Source organism: Bemisia tabaci, chromosome 1 (genome assembly GCF_918797505.1).
Source record: "Bemisia tabaci chromosome 1, PGI_BMITA_v3".
Taxonomy (NCBI): Eukaryota; Metazoa; Arthropoda; class Insecta; order Hemiptera; family Aleyrodidae; genus Bemisia; species Bemisia tabaci.
The window spans coordinates 32,569,582-32,592,465 of NC_092793.1; the positions used below are offsets into that span (position 1 = coordinate 32,569,582).

General features: G+C 38.0%; 2 protein-coding genes across 4 annotated transcripts in view; both read left to right on the plus strand.

The window, feature by feature from the left end:
* LOC109037149 (uncharacterized) overlaps positions 1-22,884 on the plus strand; it is a 549,607-nt gene that overhangs the window by 425,914 nt on the left and 100,809 nt on the right. The gene's annotated exons all lie outside the window — the stretch shown is intronic.
* LOC109037156 (uncharacterized) lies at positions 2,915-8,387 on the plus strand. The gene is made up of 4 exons (XM_072299932.1): positions 2,915-4,325; positions 5,079-5,170; positions 7,028-7,170; positions 8,249-8,387. The coding sequence occupies exons 1-3, from the start codon at positions 4,244-4,246 to the stop codon at positions 7,160-7,162; spliced, it is 309 nt and encodes a 102-aa protein (XP_072156033.1). The 5' UTR covers positions 2,915-4,243; the 3' UTR covers positions 7,163-7,170; positions 8,249-8,387.

Consider the following 22,884-nt stretch of genomic DNA (forward strand, 5'->3'; position numbering starts at 1 on the left):
AAATTCAAAATTATGTACGAAAATAATTTTGAAGAAGATATCCCTGCTTTTATGTCCCATCGGGCTGAATCCTCCTCTCTTCAGTTGGACTGCATTTTGCAATTTGGAACCATACATTCTGGCTCTTCTGGAAAAGCTTTTATGTGCACAGGAAAAGTAATGGCACATACGCTGTTTTGAAACCGGGCTAGAATTTACAGTTCCAAATTGCAAAATGTAGTCCATTTAAAAGGACGACAGCGTCCACTCGCAATCGCAAATCGGTGCTCAAAGTGAACTAAATTCCAAAAACTTTACTGTCCCTTTAAATTCCCGTAGCTTATACATTCTGTCTTTGGCGTGCTGCCTAAATAATGAATTCTCTCATCAAAGATGAATGGTCATTTTTGAGAAAAAAGGCGCCTGCATAACTTCCTTTTAACTTTCTTACTTTAATTCCGAAATAATTGATTTTTATGAAAATAGTTCCTTGTTTCACGAGCCAAGAAGAGGTCATGCATTGAAATGTCGCCTCTCTATCATTTGACCTAAGCGATTATCTTGATCAGGAGTGTATTGAGTGCATCAGGAGACTTCAGCGCATGACGAGGAAAATCAACTAAATAATATCAATATATTGGCATTGAAGCTTCCTCCACTAGAGTATCTAAAAGTATGAATTTGAAATAAAATTAAATAAACAGGATGCCGCTCAAAGAACCTTGAGTAGAATGGATCGAAATCATCCTAGGTATTTTATCATAAATGAAAGTTAATTTTGACGTTGACCGATTTTTTTCTGGATTGTTTCAGATTCTATTCGATCTGTTTATCCTGCAACGGACGATAAAATCAAAGAGTTCGTGTCTGAATGGCTGACTCAAGCAAAATTTCGAGTACAGAAAAGGTACTTAGGTTTTTACTCGTACAGTTTTTAAATTTCTGATTGATGCCTTTAACGAGGAGGATTTGAGTTTAGTCGTCACTTACAATTCGAGTGAAGGAGAGGTGTTACCGTCTTATTGGAGTCGGAAATAGTCATTGATCTATGGTTACGACAATATCATTACCAGTCAATGGACGGGTCTCGAAAAGGGATTCGGAGTTTTCCCTGGAAAATGTATAAACTTTCATTAAAAAACCGTGGCAAATTTTATTATTTTGAAGATCATACTTACTGATTATGTAGCATGTACGCAAGATTTTGCGTGGTAATGAGGGATTGATTTTGTTGTCGACCACGACACTTGATGGAATGGAAGTAAAACAAGCAGGAAGCTCCAACGCATTGGCGTCGGAGAGCGGCTCTGGGGGCAGTAGTTGTAGTCAAAAATGAGGGCCTAGACACATTTTGTCATTGATGTACAATCCGACAACTGTCGATTCATGTTTTGTAACTTAGCAGATTTACGTAGCCGGTGTATAAATGTGTATTGGGCTTTGATATGGCGAATACATGGCATTATCACTTGTTGTATACTTTTAATTTTGAAAGCTCTTTGGAGGTCCGCTTCCTAAAAAATCTCTGGTTGATAAGTCGTTTGGTTGACTGCGTCGACTCATTACCTGAAATGAAAATTAAAACAGCATTATATTTTCTACATTTTTTAAGTCAACTCAAAAACTAAATTTTTGAAATTCTATAAATACATTGAGGCTTTAAAAATAAAAAAGAAGAGCAAGACACTAGTGAAGAACTCTTGAACTATAGGTTAATGAGCTATAGATTGTGCATAGAAATTGCCAGTCTAAAGTTTCAAGAATGAGAAAATAATCAGCCCATGAGTGGGTCCAGAATGAGGGAGAAGGAAAAGTTGAAATAATTTTACTGGAAGGAGGGATAAATAAGGTACTCACCGAATTTATTCGTACAGAACATTCAAAAATCCCGTGAAAAAACAGCTCACAAATAAAAGCAAATTGCCATAGAAACTTCTTCACGAAATCACACACACAACGAAGAACGAGGCGCTACAGACGAGTCCGTCCAGGACAAGTTAAAAAATTCCCATGAGCCGAGTGCCGTAGGTTAAGGGCCCGTTCGCCAAAACTAATCGGAACTGTATGAATGAATTGCTCCTTTTAAAAATCAAAACAATATCGAATTGCGATATATTACACAGTTAAGATAGGGCTATGTCCTGTCGTAAGCGGCGACATACAGTCGATATCATTTCAATAATCGCCCCAATGGCCACGATAGTTGTTAGACGTTTACGGTTTCCCTGGTAACCTTTGTTTGCTATCAGCTGATATCAAGTAATATGACTAGGAAGCTCCAACCCAGTGGTTAAAGCTTCCTTAACCGCGAAAACTTTAAAATTCAAATTTTCAAATTTTGAACGTAAAGTACATTTTTTCCATCACGAGATAAAAGCACAAACAAGTTTTGAATTGTTGACTGTATCACCATGATTCCAAAAATACAATACACAACATAGCATTGACTAACAATAAAACAGTATGCAATAAAATAAAGTCATGACAAGGAACATAGCCGAAAATGGCGCCGATTCCCATCAACCAACGCGCGGTCTCTACAATGTAACATGCTGCATTGATACTCCCCAGCTGGGACCGTCCGGAATAGCAGCTCTAGTGCAAGCACCAGAGCCGCTAAAATTGGGAATTATTAAAAATGACCCAGAATTAGATTTAAAATAAAAAATAGAAATTCCACTCAACTGAATTTTAAAGGCTTGCATGTAACAAACCGACATGAAGTCCCCCCTCCCAAATATTCTTGCATCTGAGTTTTTTTTTTGTTTTCAGGGAAAAACGGAAGAAAAATACAGAGGTGCAGCCATGCATAGAGCTCAATCTGGGTGACTCTGTGGACCAAGCCAATCAAAACTCTTTAAATTTTCAAAGTGTCCTGGAACAACTTAGAGTGGTGTCAGAAGAATCCTTAAGAATGGAACCGTTACAATAATGTCCATGACAATCTCGCTTTAGTCACCTTTTTTGTTGTTGAAAGTTTCGTTAGTCCGTAAGAATATAAGTTGTCTTTTTTGTCCGTAATGTTTTGGTTTTATTACTTTCATCTAATTTAATTTTTATTTACACTTACAAACGTTGACGCAGTTTTTGCAATAATTTTGCGATGCACGGTATTTGTTTATTTAATTTTTTTTTTTTTTTTTTTTTTTTTTTTTTTGCGTATTGCACAAGCTTCAAGGTCCAACGTAAATTTTGGTACGAGCGATCATTTTTAATCAGTTGACCCTTGTAATCTTGTTGCCAGGTTAAATACTCGCTCCATTCTTGAAGCCTGATACAAAGTCCAAGCCGTGATCATAATAAAAAGAAAGAAATTATAAACTCCAACCAAAAATTTCCTTTTCAAAGGGAAACTCTTCGAGCCAGGTTCAAGTTCTTGGATCAATTTTTAAAAAAAATATGACTGATGCGGGGTATTCCATTTTCGTTCAAAGGCAAATCGTCATACTTCTAGGGAATCCTCTGAACTAAACTTTTGAGCTTCTTTTAAACTGTTTATCATTCCCGAAAAAGCGTCGAGAAACTTTTTGTCGTCTATAACATCTCATGCTTAAGAAGTTTCAATTAAGCTTTTCCCTAGAGAAAATATTACCTCGCAGCGAGCTCGCAGACAGCTCGCAGCATATTTTGGACCTCGCGGTTAGGAAACTCCTCGCGGTTAGGTGATGACCTTGCCAAGACCTCGCAGTGAGGAAGTCGGTTAGGCATGGACCTCGCCGCGAGGTGCTGACAGCTCACGGCGAGGACCTCGCCTCGCGGATAGGTAAGGAGACCTCGCCGATAGGTGAGAGCACCTCGCAGATAGGTGAGAGGACCTCGCAGTTAGGTTGGCTCCTATCCACTGGGTGAGAGTCCTCACAGTAGGTATATTAGCCAGCAGGTAACCTGACCACAGAGGTAAACCCAGGTTCAGAGCCTCATTAAAAATTAAGGATCAATTGCAGCATCTAATATATACTGATAAAAATGTTAAAAAAGTTTTTGAATTTGAAAGAAAAATTGTTTTTAATTCAAAAGCACATTTCTTGGCTCAAAACAATTTGGGTGAGTGAACTGAAATTGTTCTGTAAACCAAAAAAGTGCCTTAAAATTAAACACAATTTTTTATTCATTTTTTTTTTTTTTTTTTTTTTTAGAGAAGAAAACAAAAAAAAACCTACCAATCAAAACTTTTTTAACCTTTTTTTTCCGTGAATCCTCTCACAAATGTTTTTATCTATTTCAGCATGCCAAAAAATAAGAATAATCTGTACCTTCTTTGCACATGGTCTTCCAAAATATTCCACACTATGAGGCATTCTTCACTCCGTGCAAGAATAAACAAATTCCAAGAATTCAAGGATCAGGTAGTGATTTTTAGAAAAATTGCATCTTTACTGGCCTAAAAAATTAAAAAAATAATCATTATTTACCAGAGTCACACACAAAATGAATTGTAAAAATTTCTGAATTTTGATAGTTATAAGTGAATATTTCAAGTTAAACTGACCGATTCTTTTCATTAATTTTAAGCGAGAGCTTTTCCTTCAGCATATCAATCACACATAATGTGCTGTTCCTTCTCCTTCAAGCAGGAAAATACTCATTGGAGGGAAGAATTTTCTTCAAATTTACAATGTCTAATTGCACTAGAACTGTACTCTTTGCATCAACTTTATAGTGAAGGTAAGTGGGCATTTTAAAAGCCCAAATTTAGCATGTCAGCCCTTGCAGTCAAGTCAGTAAGTAAACGCATTTTCCTTACTGCTTCTTGATTAAGGTCTTATGATGCAGAACTTTTCAAAGTACTATCCATGAAAATTCAGAGGACAACCAGTTAGTGACCACATACTTTTTCATTTGTTTACATTTTTTCATTTATATTCTTATTTAAATTCAGTGGATAAAATTAAAACATAAATTACAACTGGAAACCAAGAGGTATGTAAAAAAAATTAAAAATGTTAATCACCGACGATCAGACGACATCTCATTGTAGGGCAATGTAACACATCGATAATTTGCATGGGAATTGAGAAGGAGCCAGGAAATGTAACCGTGTGTCCCATTATTTCTGATGGAACGTTGTGTACTTACTGATGATTGTGCTTTTTTCGCAGCTTGTAAAAAATGCCGCATTGAAACGAGGCTTATTAAAGGAAAATGCAAGCCTTGCTACATGCGCGAGTACCACACCAAAGAAAAAGAATGGGTAAGTTTGAATTCTTTTTCATCATTATCATCAATCGGTTAGTTTAGTGACGTTACAACTCTTTTAACAGCAATAATGGATCGTAGATATACTTCTTCCAAATGTGTACCTCTCAATGGACCACTAGACAAGGCACGAATTCAAGCATTCTGATACATGTTTCTTAATTAGAATTTCACGTAGAACACGATTCGCGCAACGAAAATTACTGAAACTAACTCCTGACGAAGATATTAACCTTTTTATTTCACATTGGTTACGCGGATTTTGAACTGCCCGCTCACAAGAAACTCAAAGCTCCACTTGAGTCAAATCGCGCACTACAACAGTTTCAGCAAGCCTCTCAATCGAGCACTGTTCATTTCCCACCATGTGTTGTTCAAATTATAAGCAATTTGCTATAGCTGAGCCAAAGCGTCAAAATTGTGGTTGCCAGATTTTCATATCGCAGAGACTGTCACGATAATATTCAACGCGCGATGTGAATCACGTAGAGCATTGAGTTTTATTGAGCGGGTGGTTTGAATTCACGCATCAGGAATCATTAAATATCTTCGTAAGGAGTTGATTTCGGTAATTTTTGTTGTACACAACGTGTTCTACGTGAAATTTTGGTTAAAAAACATGTATCAGAATGCTTAAATTCGTACCTTGTCTACTGGTCCATTCCCAATCATACACGGTGAAATAAAAGAGACTGCACGTGGTAATTTTTGAAAAATACTGGACAGTAGTTGAATTAAGTACCTGCCTATGTGTTAGTCGTGTCAAGTCTCTAGTCTCATTCTGTCTTATCTACTTAGCACAATGTGTGCAAGGCCCCTAGATCTCATGAACAGACGAGTTGAAAGTTCTGAATGATTATGTAGCATCGCGTCCAAGATATTGGACTCCATGCTCATCCTTGATATACTTACCTGCTCATCTCGTCCAAGATCTTGGACTCCATGCTCATCGCTAAACGTCTCACTTCTTTGCTTGAGCATGAAGTCCAAAAGCAAGTAGACCTCCCTTAGTTTTAAAGTTCATCATGATAGAAAATCGTATACTTCGCTTATCTAATCTAACCTGAACTAACCTAACCTAACCTTACCTAACCTAACCTAACCTAACCTAACCTAACCCAACATAAGCAATGCACAATTTTTTTCGAGAACACATTTTTTTGTCTTTATTTCACCAAAATTGTCTTAATAAATTGTTGGACTCCATGCTCCTATATTGTCGGAGAATACTTGCGTCCCACAATTTTGGACGCTATGCTCACTTCGATTTTTCGAAAAAATTATCCCTAATTAAAGTGAGCATGGAGTCCAAGATCTTGGACGTGATGAGCAACCGAATATCATATAGCTGAGCATGGAGTCCAATATCATGGACGCGATGCTACATTACCTTCTGAATCACATAAGCGTCTTATGAGCCATAGAGATTTCAAAGCGGTGATACTTATGATGCAAAATGACGGGTGGGGATGTTCAATATTCTTGGAAAGTATAATACAGCTTTCATGGTGATGTGTCTCCGATTAAACTCGAGGCATTCTTTCAATATGTCACTGTTAACTCTGTGTAGCTTACCTACACGATGACAGATTCATTGTTGAGAGCAAGAAGGAATGATTGCAAAACATTTTCTCCACTGAGTGCTCGACGAGGCCTTGTATCTCGACGTTGTTGCTGACATTATTTCAAGGCAACGAATGCCGAGGAATGCCTCCATTTAGTTCCACTAATGAATCATCTCAGGGGATCTTTCCATACAAGAGCTTGTCAAACTTCTCTCACATTTATTTGCTCTCTAACTGTTGCACGGTTGGAAACTATCTTAATAGGATTTTTCTGTGATTATTTTCAGCTGAAAGTATGCATTCAATGTGGGCGGAAGCAAAGGAATGGGAAGAATGAGAAGGCATACATACCTGCCAAGGACAGAGAAAATTGTTTTAGATGCAACACCTGCGCCACAAGATGGTCGCGTCAGCATAACTAAAGTTTCCGGTGAGCCTATTTATTTCATTGTTAAACAAATTATCACATTGGGGTCTAAGAGTTTTTGATTTTTCTTAATTTTATATTTCACTCCGAAATGTCCCAGGCATTTTGCATGCTCTTTGGCTCTGGTACCCCATTTTATAAAATTATCAGCCTCCGGTGATCCGCCATGCTTAAGAAGAACATTGCATGAGATTTCAGCACAGGTTGACTCTGAGGCGCATAATAAGAGTATCAAAGTAGTTTAATGGAAATAATAACTTCTTTTCTATTTAAACAAGAACATACTTGCAGTAGGATACATTTTTTCTCATTTAAAAAACTTAATATTGAAGCCAATATTGGCCGGAAACTTCAAAATTTCGTATCCCATGAACTGGCCACGATTTCCTCTGAAAATGCTTCTTGCAATACAACAGCCTAAGAGTTCAGCCCGTCTTTCTAACGTTGTTGTGTTGACAACATAAAATGAGATCCCCCCTTTCAGTGGAAAATCAAGGGGCAAGAAGAAAAGACCGGGCAGCCGGGCACTCTCTCAAGAGATCGGCTCTGTTTAACAATTCCTGAAATGTTTTTCCAACAGTTCTCATAATTTCCGATTCCTACAGATTATATCTCGTTGAAAGTCTTGGGAAGTTCTGGGTTTAGGTTCATGAAAGTTGTAATTAACAAGCTGTCTATGAAGGTATAGTAGACTTCCAATTTTTGCCTTTTTTTCAGAAACTCCTTATTCTGTAATAGGCCGGCCCTAAATTACGTAACGCACTTTTTCGACATTTCTTACCCATCCTTGTAACGCTTTTATGACGTAGGCCTCTATCCTTTATATAACAATCTCCTTGACCCTCCCCCCTCCCCCTAGATCGTTACGCAATTTAAGGACGGCCCCTGAGTCCTTGAAACTCCTCGACTTAAGTCCCTAAAGGATGTCATTAGCAACCTGTTGGCCAAGCCGGAGGATGCTCCCAAGTTTCGGATACTCTTTATAGAACTCCAGAATTTTTCAACAAGCCATCGAAACTTTCATTTTAAAGTCCTGGAAAATGCTCTGAACGTCTGATATCAACAGTTGTTCTCTTCACAGTTGCGAAGGGCGCAAAAGGAGACAAGGACGTGCAGGGCGGGAAGTCGTATCCATACCATTGCGGCGTCTGCGGCCAAGGGTTCGCATGGAGAACGTCGCGGGACCGACACGCCAGAGTGCGCCACGCGGAGGTGCCCAAACTCCACTATTGCGACCTCTGCGGGAGGGTCTACCGCTGGAAGGTGAGCGCCCGTCGGCACCAGCTCAACGAATGCGCCCAGGCCCTCGACAAGCGCCAGTTCACCTGCACCCTCTGCCCCTTCGTCACCAAACAGAAGAGCTCCCTCAAAGACCATATCCTAAACGTCCATAACGAGTGATGTACCCAGAGACAAGAGACCCTCCATTAGTATATTGGCCATGGTGGAAGCTTTTACTTTCGGGACTTCAGCATTCTACTGTTGACTTACCTACATGGTTGATGTTTAACAACGTGTTGGCAGTTTTGTTTTGCAAACAAGCCGAAAATGGCCGAACTTTGGGAAACGTGTTTGGTTCATGACGTCACCCGAAGCTCATCATCCACCATGTAGGTAGGTCAACAGCCGAAATTAAGGTGATGACTGTTGCTCCCTCATCATGGTCCATAAAGGCCTCGATACACGATCAAATTCCCGAACCAATTACCATCAAAGTGTCGGGAGTCATCAGTCTGAAAATCGTTACTTCGCCTAATTTTCAACTGGAAACCTTGCAGAAATGTTTCGAGAGTCAAGGAATGATGAATGGTGGCTCTCCATTCTGATCAAAATTTGACGGCCAGTCCAATTTTGATCAAAGAGGACTGTTGAATGGTGACCATCAGTCATCAACTGGTCTACTTTGATCGGAATTGGTTCGGAATTTGATCATCTATCGAGACCTTAAGGAACTGTTGAAAGTAAAAGCTTCCACCTGTCGCCAAGAGCCCATAGGAGGATCTCTTGTCTCTGGATGTACCCACCGCCACTCCCTAAATACCACCTCCCAGAGACTAGAGACATGAGACCCTCCACTCGTATCTCGGCATTGGTGGAAGCTTTCACTTTCGGGACTTCAACATTAAACTGTTAAATTACTTCTGAGTGTGTAGGCTTTCAACAACGTGTTGGCAGTGTCGTTTTGCAAACAAGCCGAAGTCTCGGAAACTTGTTGGGCTCATAACGTCACCCGAAGCTGATCATCCTCCATGTAGGTAGGTCAACATCCGAAAAAATAGTGTTGAATATTGCTTCCTTACAATTGTCCATAAGGAACTGTTGAACCCCCGAAAGTTTAAGCTTCTACCTGTCGCCAAGAGGCCATGGAGGGTCTCTTGTCTCCGTCACCACCCCACTTAGCACAATTTGGTCGCGTTTAGCAGATAGGAACCAAGCCACGTCAGCTATCGCCAAAAACTTGGCAATTTGATTTTTTACAGGAGAACGTTTAAGCGGATTTCTTTTAAAGTGTTAAGGAATTTATTATGTAGAAAACTCACTGAAATTTGCACAAAAATTCGCACAAACGTTTCCTAGAATTTAATTTTATCTTAAAATTAGGAAATACTAAAAATCTATTTGACAAGTACGATTTCATAATCTTAATTAGGTAAGAAGGAATATTTCTTTTGTACAGGGTAGTAATAAAATCGATCCAATTTATGCTATTAAAAGCATTCTTAATATCTAAGGCGCTATAAGGGGGCGCTTTAAGGGGCTATTCTTTTCTTTTTCATGGGCGATCTGAAGTATAATTCCAGAGGTCATATAATAGAAGATTGGATATTTGAAAACGAATTGACTATTCATAATAATCAAGGTCCAACAATGGACTCAGTTCGTTTACCAAAATGCCAAAATGTGTATAAATATTTGTTTTGTTAATCCATTCATATGCCAAATAAAGCTTTTGATTTGCCATACTTTTTAGTTGTTTTTTTTTTTTTAATATATTACATCCGATTTTTAGATTCCCATTTTATCTTAGTTTTGTAACTTTTTTTCCCAATGATCGCTCTTGAAATGAAAATGAGGTCGTAGTGAAGCTGAGGAAAAACATCCAATGAGCATTCGAGTGTTGCCAAATTTCCCGCATCAAAATATTTTTTCAGAAAGGCATGAACGTACCTATTTAACATTTTCCGAAACTCGGGATTAAACGACGAATACAATGCATAAAAATTCAGAGGTAAAATGACAAGACTTCAATGACAACTTTCTTAATTACATTAAGTGATTTCTCCTCAGTATTATTTGTCATCGTCCACGGGCACAGGGAACATGGGGTACAAAAACTCAAAATTGAGCCGTTATTGGAGCTGCCAATTTGGATTAATACAAATATGTATTAACTTTCATAAATTGTTATCCATTTTCTTCCTTTCATACTTACCTGATACGATAATAACTCGAGAAATAGGGATTGCACGCTATGTAAAAGAAGAAGAAGATGCTGAAGGGAAAGTTCTACGTCGAAATATCGAACTGAGATTTTCCGACAAGACTCGAAAAAAATGGCTATTCTAAAAATTTTGCTCCTAGGACTGACGGCTCTTTTCCCATAAACGATCACATTTAAGGGGCTTGGAGGACAAGACGCATGAGTGCAGTTTTTGCTATTTCGAGAAAAACGTGTTTAGAGTTTCTAAATTACATGAAGCCTTGTGGCGGAAAGAGAGTTCAAACTCGCATTTCGATGCTTACGTATTGGATTTTACCAGTGAATCTTTCACAGACTTTATTTCAAACCTATATTTAGTTTGAACCACTAATGTCAATTTTTTTTTTGAAAACTGCACTTATGCGCCTTGTCCTCCAAGCCCCTCATTTGGATTAATGAAAGATGGACTTTGATTTGTAGGTGGGCAAGGCTCTTGGAGCTCTGGCAGCAAAGACACGAGCGTGGGCGGTGAGAAACCCTTCGCCTGTCCCTTCTGCGAGAAATCGTACCTGAACAAGGGCTCGATGGTGCGACACATGCGACACGAATGTCTGCAGAAAGGCGACACCAAGCGCTACACCTGCGACGCCTGCCTTAAGACTTTCAAGTGGAAGCACCATCTAAAGCAACACCAGAAGGAAAACTGCGCCAACACTCTCGACAAACAAGAGTTCGCGTGCCCCTTCTGCAGTTATGTCAACTCGCGGAAACAATCGCTCAGAATGCATCTGCTCACACAACATGATACTGACATTTCTTTCCTTCACAGCGATGCTTCCATGGTTGCTACTGCCTTAGGCAAGGTTCCATCAAACCAAAGATAAAACGCAAAACATTTTGCATACATCAGTCATGCTGGTTACAGGATCGTGGAGTACCATTATAATGAGAGCATGGTTACTGTTGTTACTACCTCTATTTTACTCAGTCATCTTAGGCTGAATGGGGCCTGCCAGGGCCCAAAAATGGCGGACGCTGTAAGTAAATGTAAATACAAAATGACTCAAAATGTAGTTTCAGTCGCATATCGCATCGAAAACTTTACTCTCATGCATTACAACGACGTATTGATATAGTTTTTTGGCAAATCGTAAGCTATTTTTGAGAAAAAGCATATTAGATCAGAAAACATCTAAAAACAAGTGCGGTTGGTTATGATCTTCAAAAGTTGGCAATGACTTCCCTCCCACCCTCAAAAACCAAAATAAAGCGCCGCCATTTTTGGGCCCTAAGCCTTTAAAGGGGCCCAGTGTTCATTAACTCTCTTTGAAGGCACTTTACAGGGTCGTATTTTGATGTTTCAAGTTCATAGTTTAGCAAATCTTACTCTGTTATTTCAAGTCATAAGAGTAACGCTGTTTCAAGTTCATAGTTTAGCAAATCTTACTCTGTTATTTAAAGTCATAAGAGTAACGCAAAACGCTTGAAGCGCTTGCGTTTCGACGGGTTGGACCGCAAAGTGATCATGGGGCGCACCCCCTAACAGTGATATAAAATCTGTTCGAACGTCTAGTTTCTACGTCCAATATCAACGGAGCTTCATCGAAAAACACAGCGTATGACGTCATTTACTGCGGCATCGCACATTATGGTTCTCTTTACCTTTGTTTCATGCGTGTTTCACGCCTAGCAACCGCGCAAAGTGTGTATTACTGATCGACGGATCCGAGATGGAAAAAACCATGGTCTACACAACCGCGATGGATGACGTCATACTCCGTCTTTTATGATGAACGACATCTCCGTTGACATTGGTTGTAGAATCTGGGCGTTTAAACAGGCTTTGTCAACCGAATTTTTTGCTAATCTTAAAGCTTAAACCATCCAAGTACGATTCTGTGACCAGCGCAAACGACCCATTTCCGCCAAACATGAGCAAGGAGAATGGGGTCCCACGGAGACCTTTAGAATCCAGAAAGATGGAGGCGACTCCCAGACAGTAGACAATTTTTACCCACCTTTAATGCTTATCACCTGTTGCACCTGTTGCCTATCTTGCCGTAGCAGGAACGAGGTTCAAAATTATGTTTTAAATGTAATGTAAAAAGTTAGTTTCAAAACCGAGTCAACCCGGTCAACTGGAAATTAAGTAACGTTTTTGATGATCCAAGAAAATAAAACCTCATTTTCTATCACTTTGAATCATCTGCACGGAATGTTCATCATTTCTTTGGATTCTAAGAGCTTTGGGAAGCCTCAGATGGTTAGATAAATCACAAACGGTTCTTCAACTGTCCAAATTCCCTTTCATGCAACTTTTATGCCATGTTCGCAACTCACACAATGTTTTGAAGTGGCCCTTGCTATTCTACACTTGCTTTTTGCTTTAATTGCAATTATTTTTTTAAATATTTTATGGATTTCGTGATATATTCTGTTACCTTGATTTTTGCTGAAGAAAATGAAGACTTGAACTTAGTACATCCCTAAAGTACCAATACACTTACATTATATTTTCTCATACATTCCATTTTTGACAAAATACAACTGTTGAACTGTATTTCTTTCACTGTGTTTTACATTTACTGTTAATATGAACTCAAATCGTTGTTTTTATTTCTGATGGAAGATATTTTGAAGCTTCAAAGAGGTTATGAAGGATAATATACCAAGCAAACATACTTGAAAATGTATTTTTTTGATCGTCGCGTCGCGGCTACAGAGTTTATTTTTATATATATTTTGATTCAGTTCTCAAGTTAAGTTTAGATTTTACGAGTTTTAAAACTTTATGTGGCAGTCATTTAAATGTACCAATTTAACTGCATTTTGCAGTAATACTGCTATCTCTGACTCTTGTACAAAAGCACATATCTGTTCGTATTGGAGAACTAATGGCGCATAAATTGTTTCTGCAATGAGCCATAAATTGTTCCCGATTGAAAAAGTCAAGTCCACACAAATTAGTAGTCATATATTTTTCTCTTTAATATTTTATGTTTTCCATGCATAATTTTGTAGACACACAAATAAATGTTTTTAATTACATTTTGTTTCCTAAAAGTCCCAACTGTTTTGATAATAAAGCCATCTTAGCATTGCTCTTTTTCTACAAAGAAATTGAAACTCTCTGTCGTGTGAATTAAACCGTCATTGCCATCATCTATTGAACTATTATACGCGAATGAAAATTAATGGTAGTATAAATAAAGAATGTCTGACCTAATACCGTTTCCCGGAAAATTAATGATGAGAAACAGAAATCAGGTATGTAGTAATGTCATGCATACGCCTGGCGGAGTAAATAGATGTATAAAGTGCACCTAACCAACCTAATCGTTGAAATTGCGTGGCTGGCGATCGGACAAGACTGAATTAAGGAAGAATGGAGTTTTGTGATAGGTCGGATTTGTCACTCCTCGATCCTCTCTGTTATGCTTTTGTCGGGTGGATTGGAAGACTAATCGTCGGGAAATCAAGGAATGACTCTAGCCCCTCGTCGATTACATTCGACCAGAGACACGACAGAGATGATGACTTGACAAATCCGACCAATCACACAACTCCATTCCTCCTTAGTCTTGTCTTGTCTGATCGCCAAACACAAAATTTCAACGATCAGACTGCAGGCATCTGGGCATGGTTATTTGATGAATGGGAATCAAATAAAAGGAGCCCACAGCATCCACTACCATCATTTTTTGTCGGTATAAAATCAACAAATTCTCCGATGGAAAGATCAAAGTCACAACAATTCATCCTGATTTTATCCTATGATTTGTCCAATGGTGATTTCTAATGCCTCTCGGATCTCAATGGGAGGGGGGGGGGGCTCGGAGGACAAAGCGTGTAAGTGTAGTTTATGTCATATCCAGAAAAACGTGTTTAACGTCACTAAAATGTATGAAGCTTTTCATGGCGGAAAAAAAGTTCAAACTCACATTTTCATGCTTAAAAAATTGGATTTTACCGGTGAATTTTCCATAGAATTTATTTCAAACCTAGATTCAGTTGAAATCGCTAATATCTAAATTTTTTCGAAAACTGGACTGATGCGCCTTATTCTGCCATGCCAAGGAAGAACGCCGTATTAGCCTTCAGACGTTGCCAAGTTTCCTCCGATAAAACCTGAATTTACTGGGAAAATTGTGAATATTATTTTCCAAAATCTTCAGACAATTTTGTACGCGATTAAATCTGAAACATCTGAAAATTTCAAGGAAAAAAATGCATGAGTGTTGTCAAAAATACCTGTTTTATCAAGGGAAATTTGGCAACTCTCGAATGCTCATATGGCGTGCTTCCATAATTAGCACGGCAGTATTGCCCTCCAAGCCCCTCAATGAATGATTCGTAGGAAAGACGTACTTCAATTTACAGTATAATGATCACATTTCCTCCAATAAAGTGAAGTGTTTCAAAGTGCCCCAAGTAAGGTTCGCATGCAGCAAGATGCAATGCAGCAATTATACCTGATTCTTTTATTTTCATATTTTTTATTTTATTTTGGAGAGGGGCAACCTCTGTAGCAACAGCAGAGGAGCATTTAAATTTCAGCTTTTCAATAATGAACATCTTTCTCATGACGTTCTCCATCCGTAATGTGGATTCAGCTCGAGACCGACAGGCTGTCAAAAAATACACCAGACATTCGCCGAAGCTACGAATAATTTGGAAAGTAAGAGGTTCTATTCTTTGGTAAGTACGCGAGTAAACTTTTTCAGAAAATGTTTTTTTCAATGTGCTTTTGATTTCATATAAGCTTTGAACAGTTTTTTTAACTTTCCTAATTTTTATTAAAGTCATAATGTTCTTGCTTTCGCACATTTTAATTCGGCTAATTCTAGTCATGGTCCAGTTACGAAATAGCTCTGTTGAATTTTCTTTGATGTTCGTGTGAATTGCCCCTAAATTAAGGAGTAAAATTTTTGTTTGACTCAACGGGAACGCGGAATACATTTCGTCCGCCATGTTATTCTCTTCTTGCTGACCGGAAATCTGGTCGCTCTTAACGAATTCTGGTCGCCGTGACACGGATTCTGGTAGTTTCAGAGAGGATACCAGAATGGGGACTATCCATGTTGAAGGCCAATCGTACATCAGGCATTTCTCAAAAATCTAAGCAGTCAGTCATATTTTGAAAATCTACCGAGTGTTGGTTTTTAATGAAGAGATCTCTGTCAGTATTTTGAAATTTCTCGCAAGTTTTCCTGATCAATATTTTACTGAATTATCTTAATTGTCATTGGTGTGAATACCACAAACTTTACGATTTAATGAAAACTACGGAGGTAAATTTGTATTCAAGTGTGAGACATAATTGAAACTTGACAATGATCCGAAATTCAACAGAAAATTCTCGGTTACTTTTTTTTTTACCATCTAGGTATTTTTTTTAAAAAGATAGATATGCCGATGGACGATTTTTACAACACCGCATTTGCGTTGGTTCCCTCCTGCCAAATAGTCGCTTCCCGGAAGAAGGAACGTAACTCCATTGCAAGGTTGCAAAGTCGATTCAAAAAATGAAATTTTTTACAAGATCTACCTATACAATTTTCGTACAAAGTCTTTCTGATTTTTTCATGAGATCAGAAGGAAAAATCTGTAAAATTTTCAGTCGGGAATCCTTGAGATTTTCCTGGTAAAAAAAAACAGTTTGCGAGGGAAATTTGGCAACATTGAAATTTAGTTACGTTCTTTCGTGACGGTATCGATGAGATGTCATCCAAATGGCCAAGGTTCAGTGCATGATCCGTTGAGAACCCGTGGGAAATTTCCATTAGTTTTAACACTTTGGGTTTTTTTGTTTTTTAAAGTTGGTGCTCAGGACCCGGCGCGACCCTTCACGTGCGAGGACTGCGGGAAGTCGTACAAGTGGAAAGCGGCCCTGGGGCGGCACCAGAAATACGAGTGCGTGCGGACAGGCCTCCGGGAACGGTTCGAGTGCGACCTCTGCTTCAAGTCCTACAAATGGAAACACGACCTCACGAAACACAAGAAGTACGAGTGCGACTGCATCGTCGAGAAACCTCAGTTCAATTGCCCGCACTGCCCCTACGTCAGCAAGAGGAAACAGTGCGTCAAAAAGCACATGACCGACCAGCATAATATCCCCTACTATTTCGCCGAAGTCGTCAAGTCTTAGTTTTTAGTTTTCAAGGAGGAAAATTAAAGTAGCTCTGCATTACCATGTTACATACTCTTGTGGTGCACTGGAAAAAATAACACATCGGATCTAGAGTCCAGACTCTTGAAAACATTGGTAAGAAAAGGGACTCTTGATTCAATCAGATTTAAGCTTAAATCAAAAGGAAATCCGCTCAAATTATGAGGCTTGGTTCTTGATTTACGAGTAAGCTTAAATCTGATTGAATCAAGAATATTTTTTCTTGTCGTTGTTTTTAAGAGTCTAGACTCTAGATCCAATGTGTTCTTTTTTCCAGTGTGGGGTAGAGAAAATATGTCGCCCAGTGCGGTGCCAACGCACTGCCGGCCGTCATTGGCCATTCACATCCACAGACAGGGTTGCATTTTTTCATGAAAAATAAAATCGTGAAATCTCACGTGAAATATTTCATGGAATTTCAGAAACATGTGAAAAATATTTTTCGAAATTAAATGCGAAATTAAGAGAGAGGCGATTGATTTTTGCCTTTTGGTGTTTTTCTAGTGCGTGTCTCATACCCAGTCTCCTAAAATATGTTTTATATTTTTCATATTTTTTGCAACTTTGTGAAATTTAGTGAATTTTTTCACGGAAATTTTCAATATTTCATATTTTTCATTTCGCCCGTGCAACCGTGTCCACGGATAAACTGGTATATGCCCTACTTCGTGGTTCAATGGACTACTAGATGATGTACGAATTTAAGCACTCTGATACATGTTTCTTAATTTGAGTTTCACGTAAAACACGATTCTTGCATCAAAAATTGCTGAAATCAACCTCTAACTAACAATAACGTTTTTATTTTACATTGGTAACGAGTTACGTTTGAAATGCCCGGTCACAAGAAACGTAATTCTCTACGTGAGCCTAATCGTGCCTCACAGCAGTTTTGGCAAGCTTCTCAATCGATCATCGTTCCTTTCCCACTCTTTATCTTTCAAAGTGTGAACAATTTGCTGTAGCTGAACCAAAGTGTCAAGATTTTCATACCGCTGAGATTGTCATAATCATGTTAAGTGTGCGATTTGACTCACGTAGACTATCGTGTTATCATGAGTGGGAGGTTTGAATTCACGCGTCAATAAACATTTAATATCTCAGTTAGGAGTCAATTCCGGTAATTTTCGTCGCGCAAGTCGTGTTCGACGTAAAATTTTAGTCAGAAAATATGAACTTCGTACCTTATCCAATGGTCCATTATAAATCAACACATGACCTTATCACTGATTCCCGCTCTTCGCGCTATAAAGGGACACATGAATGAACCCTACAAATTTTAATGTCTAGGGCTGTGACGATAATGGTCTTGGTCATGCAATAATGGAGTCATGTAAATTCAGTGAGCAATCTGCCGAGCTACTTTTCTGTTCCGCGTTAAAGTCCCCCGTAACCTTTCACTGCCATCATCGTCATAACCTACACCATGTTTCAAAGAAGTATCGACCAACTCTGCCGAGCTAAGGAAAAACGCCGTATGAACATTCGAGAGTTGCCAAATTTCCCCCGATAAAACATGTATTTTTACGGAAAATTATGCGTATTTTTTCTTGACATTTTCACATATTTTAGATTAAATTACAAACAAATTTGTCTGAAAAATTGGAAAAAAATATGCAAAATTTTTCAAGAAAAATTAGGTTTAATCGAGGGAAAATATGGCAACGTCTGAAGGCTCATACGGCGTTCTTCCTTAGCACGGCAGAACTGTTCCTGTAGAGTGACCCGTTCGTTTCGCTGATACAACCCTAACTTAACTCCAAATAATTTGAGGTATCCGTTCCTCCGTTTCAACCTCTTTAATTGATCGCATTTAAGTGAGGGGTGGATCTCTCGGCAGTATATCTTTTTTTCCTTTTCTTCAACAATGCAAGTGCATGTCGATGGCCAAAATGCGAAACCACGTTTCTCTATTGCGAGGTTTCAAAGGTTCCACTCCTATTTTATTATTTGAAGAGAAAAAGGTCAACTTTATGACATGACTCGGAATTGATGCAGAATATTTCGCTAACACAGAAGAAAAATCCAACTTTCTCAAGAAATGACGCGTATTATTAGTTTTCCAAAGAAAACAAATTATGAAAAAAGTCTGCAACGTCGCAAACGTAGATACTTGGTTTCGTACTTCGGCCATTAATACTGACAAAATCTGTTCATAAATACAGGTTTGAAAAATAAATAAGGCTTTAGCATATGACTAAAAACATTCCATTACCAGAAAATGACCGACGGACTTAAACAGATTTTTGAGTTCGGCTATAAATAATATTAAGTATACTTGGGTGGAGGGGGAGGGGTTCAAGGGAGACCTGGAATGTACCTGATGGGAGGAGGAGCAGCTGGTTCTGATCTAAAATGGCGCGATTTTCTGGAAGTATTTCGAGGGAGGGGGGATATACAAACCTGACGTCCATTATGGTGAGGTTTTACACTATGGAAAGAGGAGAGTTAAAACATCCAGAAACTTTACCTGATCACTGAAGAAAGCAATCGAAACCTCTCCTTTTGTTGTAAAAGTCGAGCTTTCATTTCGCAGCAAAGTCAGTGGTTTTCTTCTCATCTCCACTCTCTTACAAAAGAGTACAATTGCTGGATTATATTTTTCTACGTCATTGTAAGTGTTATTTCATTTATCTTTATTAGATTAATTGATTTGTCAAACCTGTTTTGTGTTGGTCATTTGTATTCTGTCATAAACAATCGTTACCTAGAGATATTTTTTTATTTATTTTTTTAACAGTATCTGTGATAAGTATTTTTAACTACTCACGAAGTCTGTCGTTTAATCGATGACTGATGGTAGGTATTAATGAAATTACGAATTATTTTAAGTGTGTAAATAGGTTTTTAGGTCACCAAAAGTTGTCTGTTCACTGTGCATTACTTTAACTGCGTAAATTGTTTTATTTTGATAAAAGTTTGGTTTTTTGTTCATTTAACTATTTTCCTTTTACAGAGAAGTATTGATTTATTCAGTACTTAACCATTACTAGTTTTATTTGAAATTTGTTTACGTTATTTTTATAAAAAGAGTTATTTTATACGATTAATAAATATGTTTTGAAATTTATTTTTCCGACTAGTATTTCCTCTTAAATCATTTTTTTTCTTTTTCTTACCTATAGGTAATCGTGGTTGTAGCTAGAGGGAAAAGGATAACATTTTTCTGAGGGACGAAATTTTCCTCCATCATTCTACGGAAAATTTGGACATAAACTTATGCCAAACAATACACAAATGCGAACATTGTTGTTGTGATTTTTAATTCCGTACCACTTTTAGTGGTCCTATGTCAGGGAGCAGTACCTAAAAACGCAGAAATTGACATCGTTTCCGACTAAACAGCAGTAAACCCACATTTTTCCGCGAAAAAGCCTCAACTTTTGCTGTCTTGTGCAAGATTCCTTTGATGTCTTTTCCTGCCAAATTCTAACCTTCCATTTTTTTTTTGTTATTTGTTAAAATGAAATCCGAGGAAATACGCAAAGAGTGCACGTGTGACCATCTTGCTTGAATTGAATGAATGCCGGTTATTCTTTTGAATTAACACTTAAAATCAATCTATTCTCGAATCACTTGAACGATTGATAATAATAGTCATTTGAGTGTTAAAATGGAATCTTCAAAAAAAAAACCGGAGGACCTATTCAATGGAACGTTTCACTCCAATAGTATCAGGTCCTCTTTCTTGAAACTTCTTTCTGGACTGCATCCATAAAACTGAGCTTATCGATTCTTTCTCATTTCAGTTCTCGATTGTGGAAAAGGTGGTGATCAGGTTATCAAGGTCGAGAAAAAACTGACACTAAACATTTTACTTGAACAAACGAAAGGCTTACCAATATCAAAGGGAAGGCATAATTTCACGCGCCCTTACTGTCCCTATGTTGCCTCAAAAAAGTACAATGTACCAAGGCACACTATTCTTATGCACATGAATAAGCAGTGATACTATGTATACTTAATATGGAGTGCACCGAAAAGAATTTATGTCAATCCTCTCAATATGTTTGTATCCTCCGTTTGTAGCTCGCCCGTTTACTGATTTTTTATCGACCATTTTTTTTGCAAGAGAGTCGAAAGCACGTATTAAAAGTAGTCATAAAGTAGTAATGAAGAATTTTGTTTTGTAAGAGAGTAAAAGTCAATATATTTAGTTATTTATTTCATACTTTTTGCCTTTATATTTTCTTCCCCTCTTTAAGGTTTACACAATTTAACGATAGGCAAAGCCGTTAATTCTATAAAAATTGATCAGATTGTCAATGCTCATCATCTTTTAATTATTTCCAATCCGTCCAATTTCATTTTTCTTTCAATTTTTTTTAGCTATTCCGTACAAAATTAAAAATTAAAAATTGATCAGCCATCTCAGAAACTGCTATTTCTTTATTTCTCTCATTTGCATATCGATGTTACGACAGATAAATGAGACGATGTGTATCAGACGCTATGTTTCAATGATCACGTGGTAGAATTAGGTAGCACTGTTTTCTTTTCTACGTATATATCAGCAGCACTTATGCTTATTCATGGTTTTTTCACATTAAAAAAAAACAGCATGAGTTCGTTTAGGTCACTTACATTATTCTATCAAACTGTTTAGTGTTAACTTTGAATCAAATGAACGTTTCTACATCAAAAGGAAGTATATCCATTGTGACATTTTTTTCCACCATCGTCGTCATTTGTGAAGACTTATTTTGTTGTAACACGTCCAATTCGGGGGAAAATAAGTTTACTATTTTCTACCCTCGGTGTTTGTATCCAAGCCAGAGATGAAACGCAAAATCTTACGTTTTGCAATTTCATGAAATTTCATCAATCTTGCAGAAATGTTGTAAGAGTTGAAATTTCATATTTTTGTTTACCAATTTTAATGTGAATTACTTTTAATTTTCACAACGTTTCTCTTCCTCCTTTATTTTTCTACTATTTTGGTGCTCTCGCATCGAATGCGTATCAGAAAAATGAAAACTAATTAATTTCAAATGATGATTTCTCTCGTTTTGATCAAAATTATTTTCTTAGAATTTGAAGCAGAGTGATGTTTAGACTTTAGAACGTTGCTTTGCGAGGAATCAGCTCTTGGCTGGAAAGTACAAAAAATGTCATAAAATTTTCGCATTTCTGTCTCCAACACATCCACTCATTGCTTGCATCATTATTTTCCAGCTGATTACCAATACTCGCACGTACTTCCTTCACATCACATCGCTGCATCTTGCGAAACAGTTTTAGACGCTGCATCCTGCAACACAATTTTAGAAGCTGCATCACACATGCGTTACTCCGAGGTAGAGGAAAGATACTTCTTCTGTGACCTGTGCCACAAGTCGTACAAGTGGAAAAAAGCCCTCAACAGACATAAGACCTACGAATGTCCGTTCGTAGTGGACAAACCTCATTTTTCCTGCCCGTACTGCCGTTTCGTTTCCAAGCAGAAGATCTGCGTTAAAAAGCATATCGTTATCAAGCACCCCGGTCTCCCGGTCAAAGTTGTACAGAAAATCACCTCATCCATAATCGAAAATTGAAACTAAAGTTGAGATTGTCCAAATGGTATAAAATGTTTACCTGCTGTCAATCTTCCGCGTGGAGAAAAAACTTTGTGCGTGGCACTGGGATGAGTCCAGATCTTATGGATCTCTGAAGTTTTCGAATCAAGTATCCAAAAACTTTAAGTCAAAGCTGACGAAGTTATACTATATCTGATGTACTTCACCACCTCAGAAGTTTCAACCGAAGTGCCAGAGTACTTCAGATGTGTGGCCCGCACTTCGGCAGCTGGGCCACAAGTTTTAGGATGCACGACCCGTAAACTTTGGAGATCCATTTATGACTTGGACTTCGGGTCCCATGAACGAGGTTTTTTTCTTCGTGCAGCCAATATAACAGGAAAAATTTATACGCACTAACCGTGAAATTTTCATAATATTAGTTTTTGATGACAACTTACAGTCATAATTACATATAGAAAACCTTTGGTAACGGTCATCCTTTTTTCTCGAAGTATCTCCTCTTTTCGTAAAATGCCTTTAGCCTTACCCATGCTTTTTATTATACATTCCTTGCATTTGGTTCATTTTGTCCAAGCTGAATTTCACAGCTGAATCTAGTAATTATA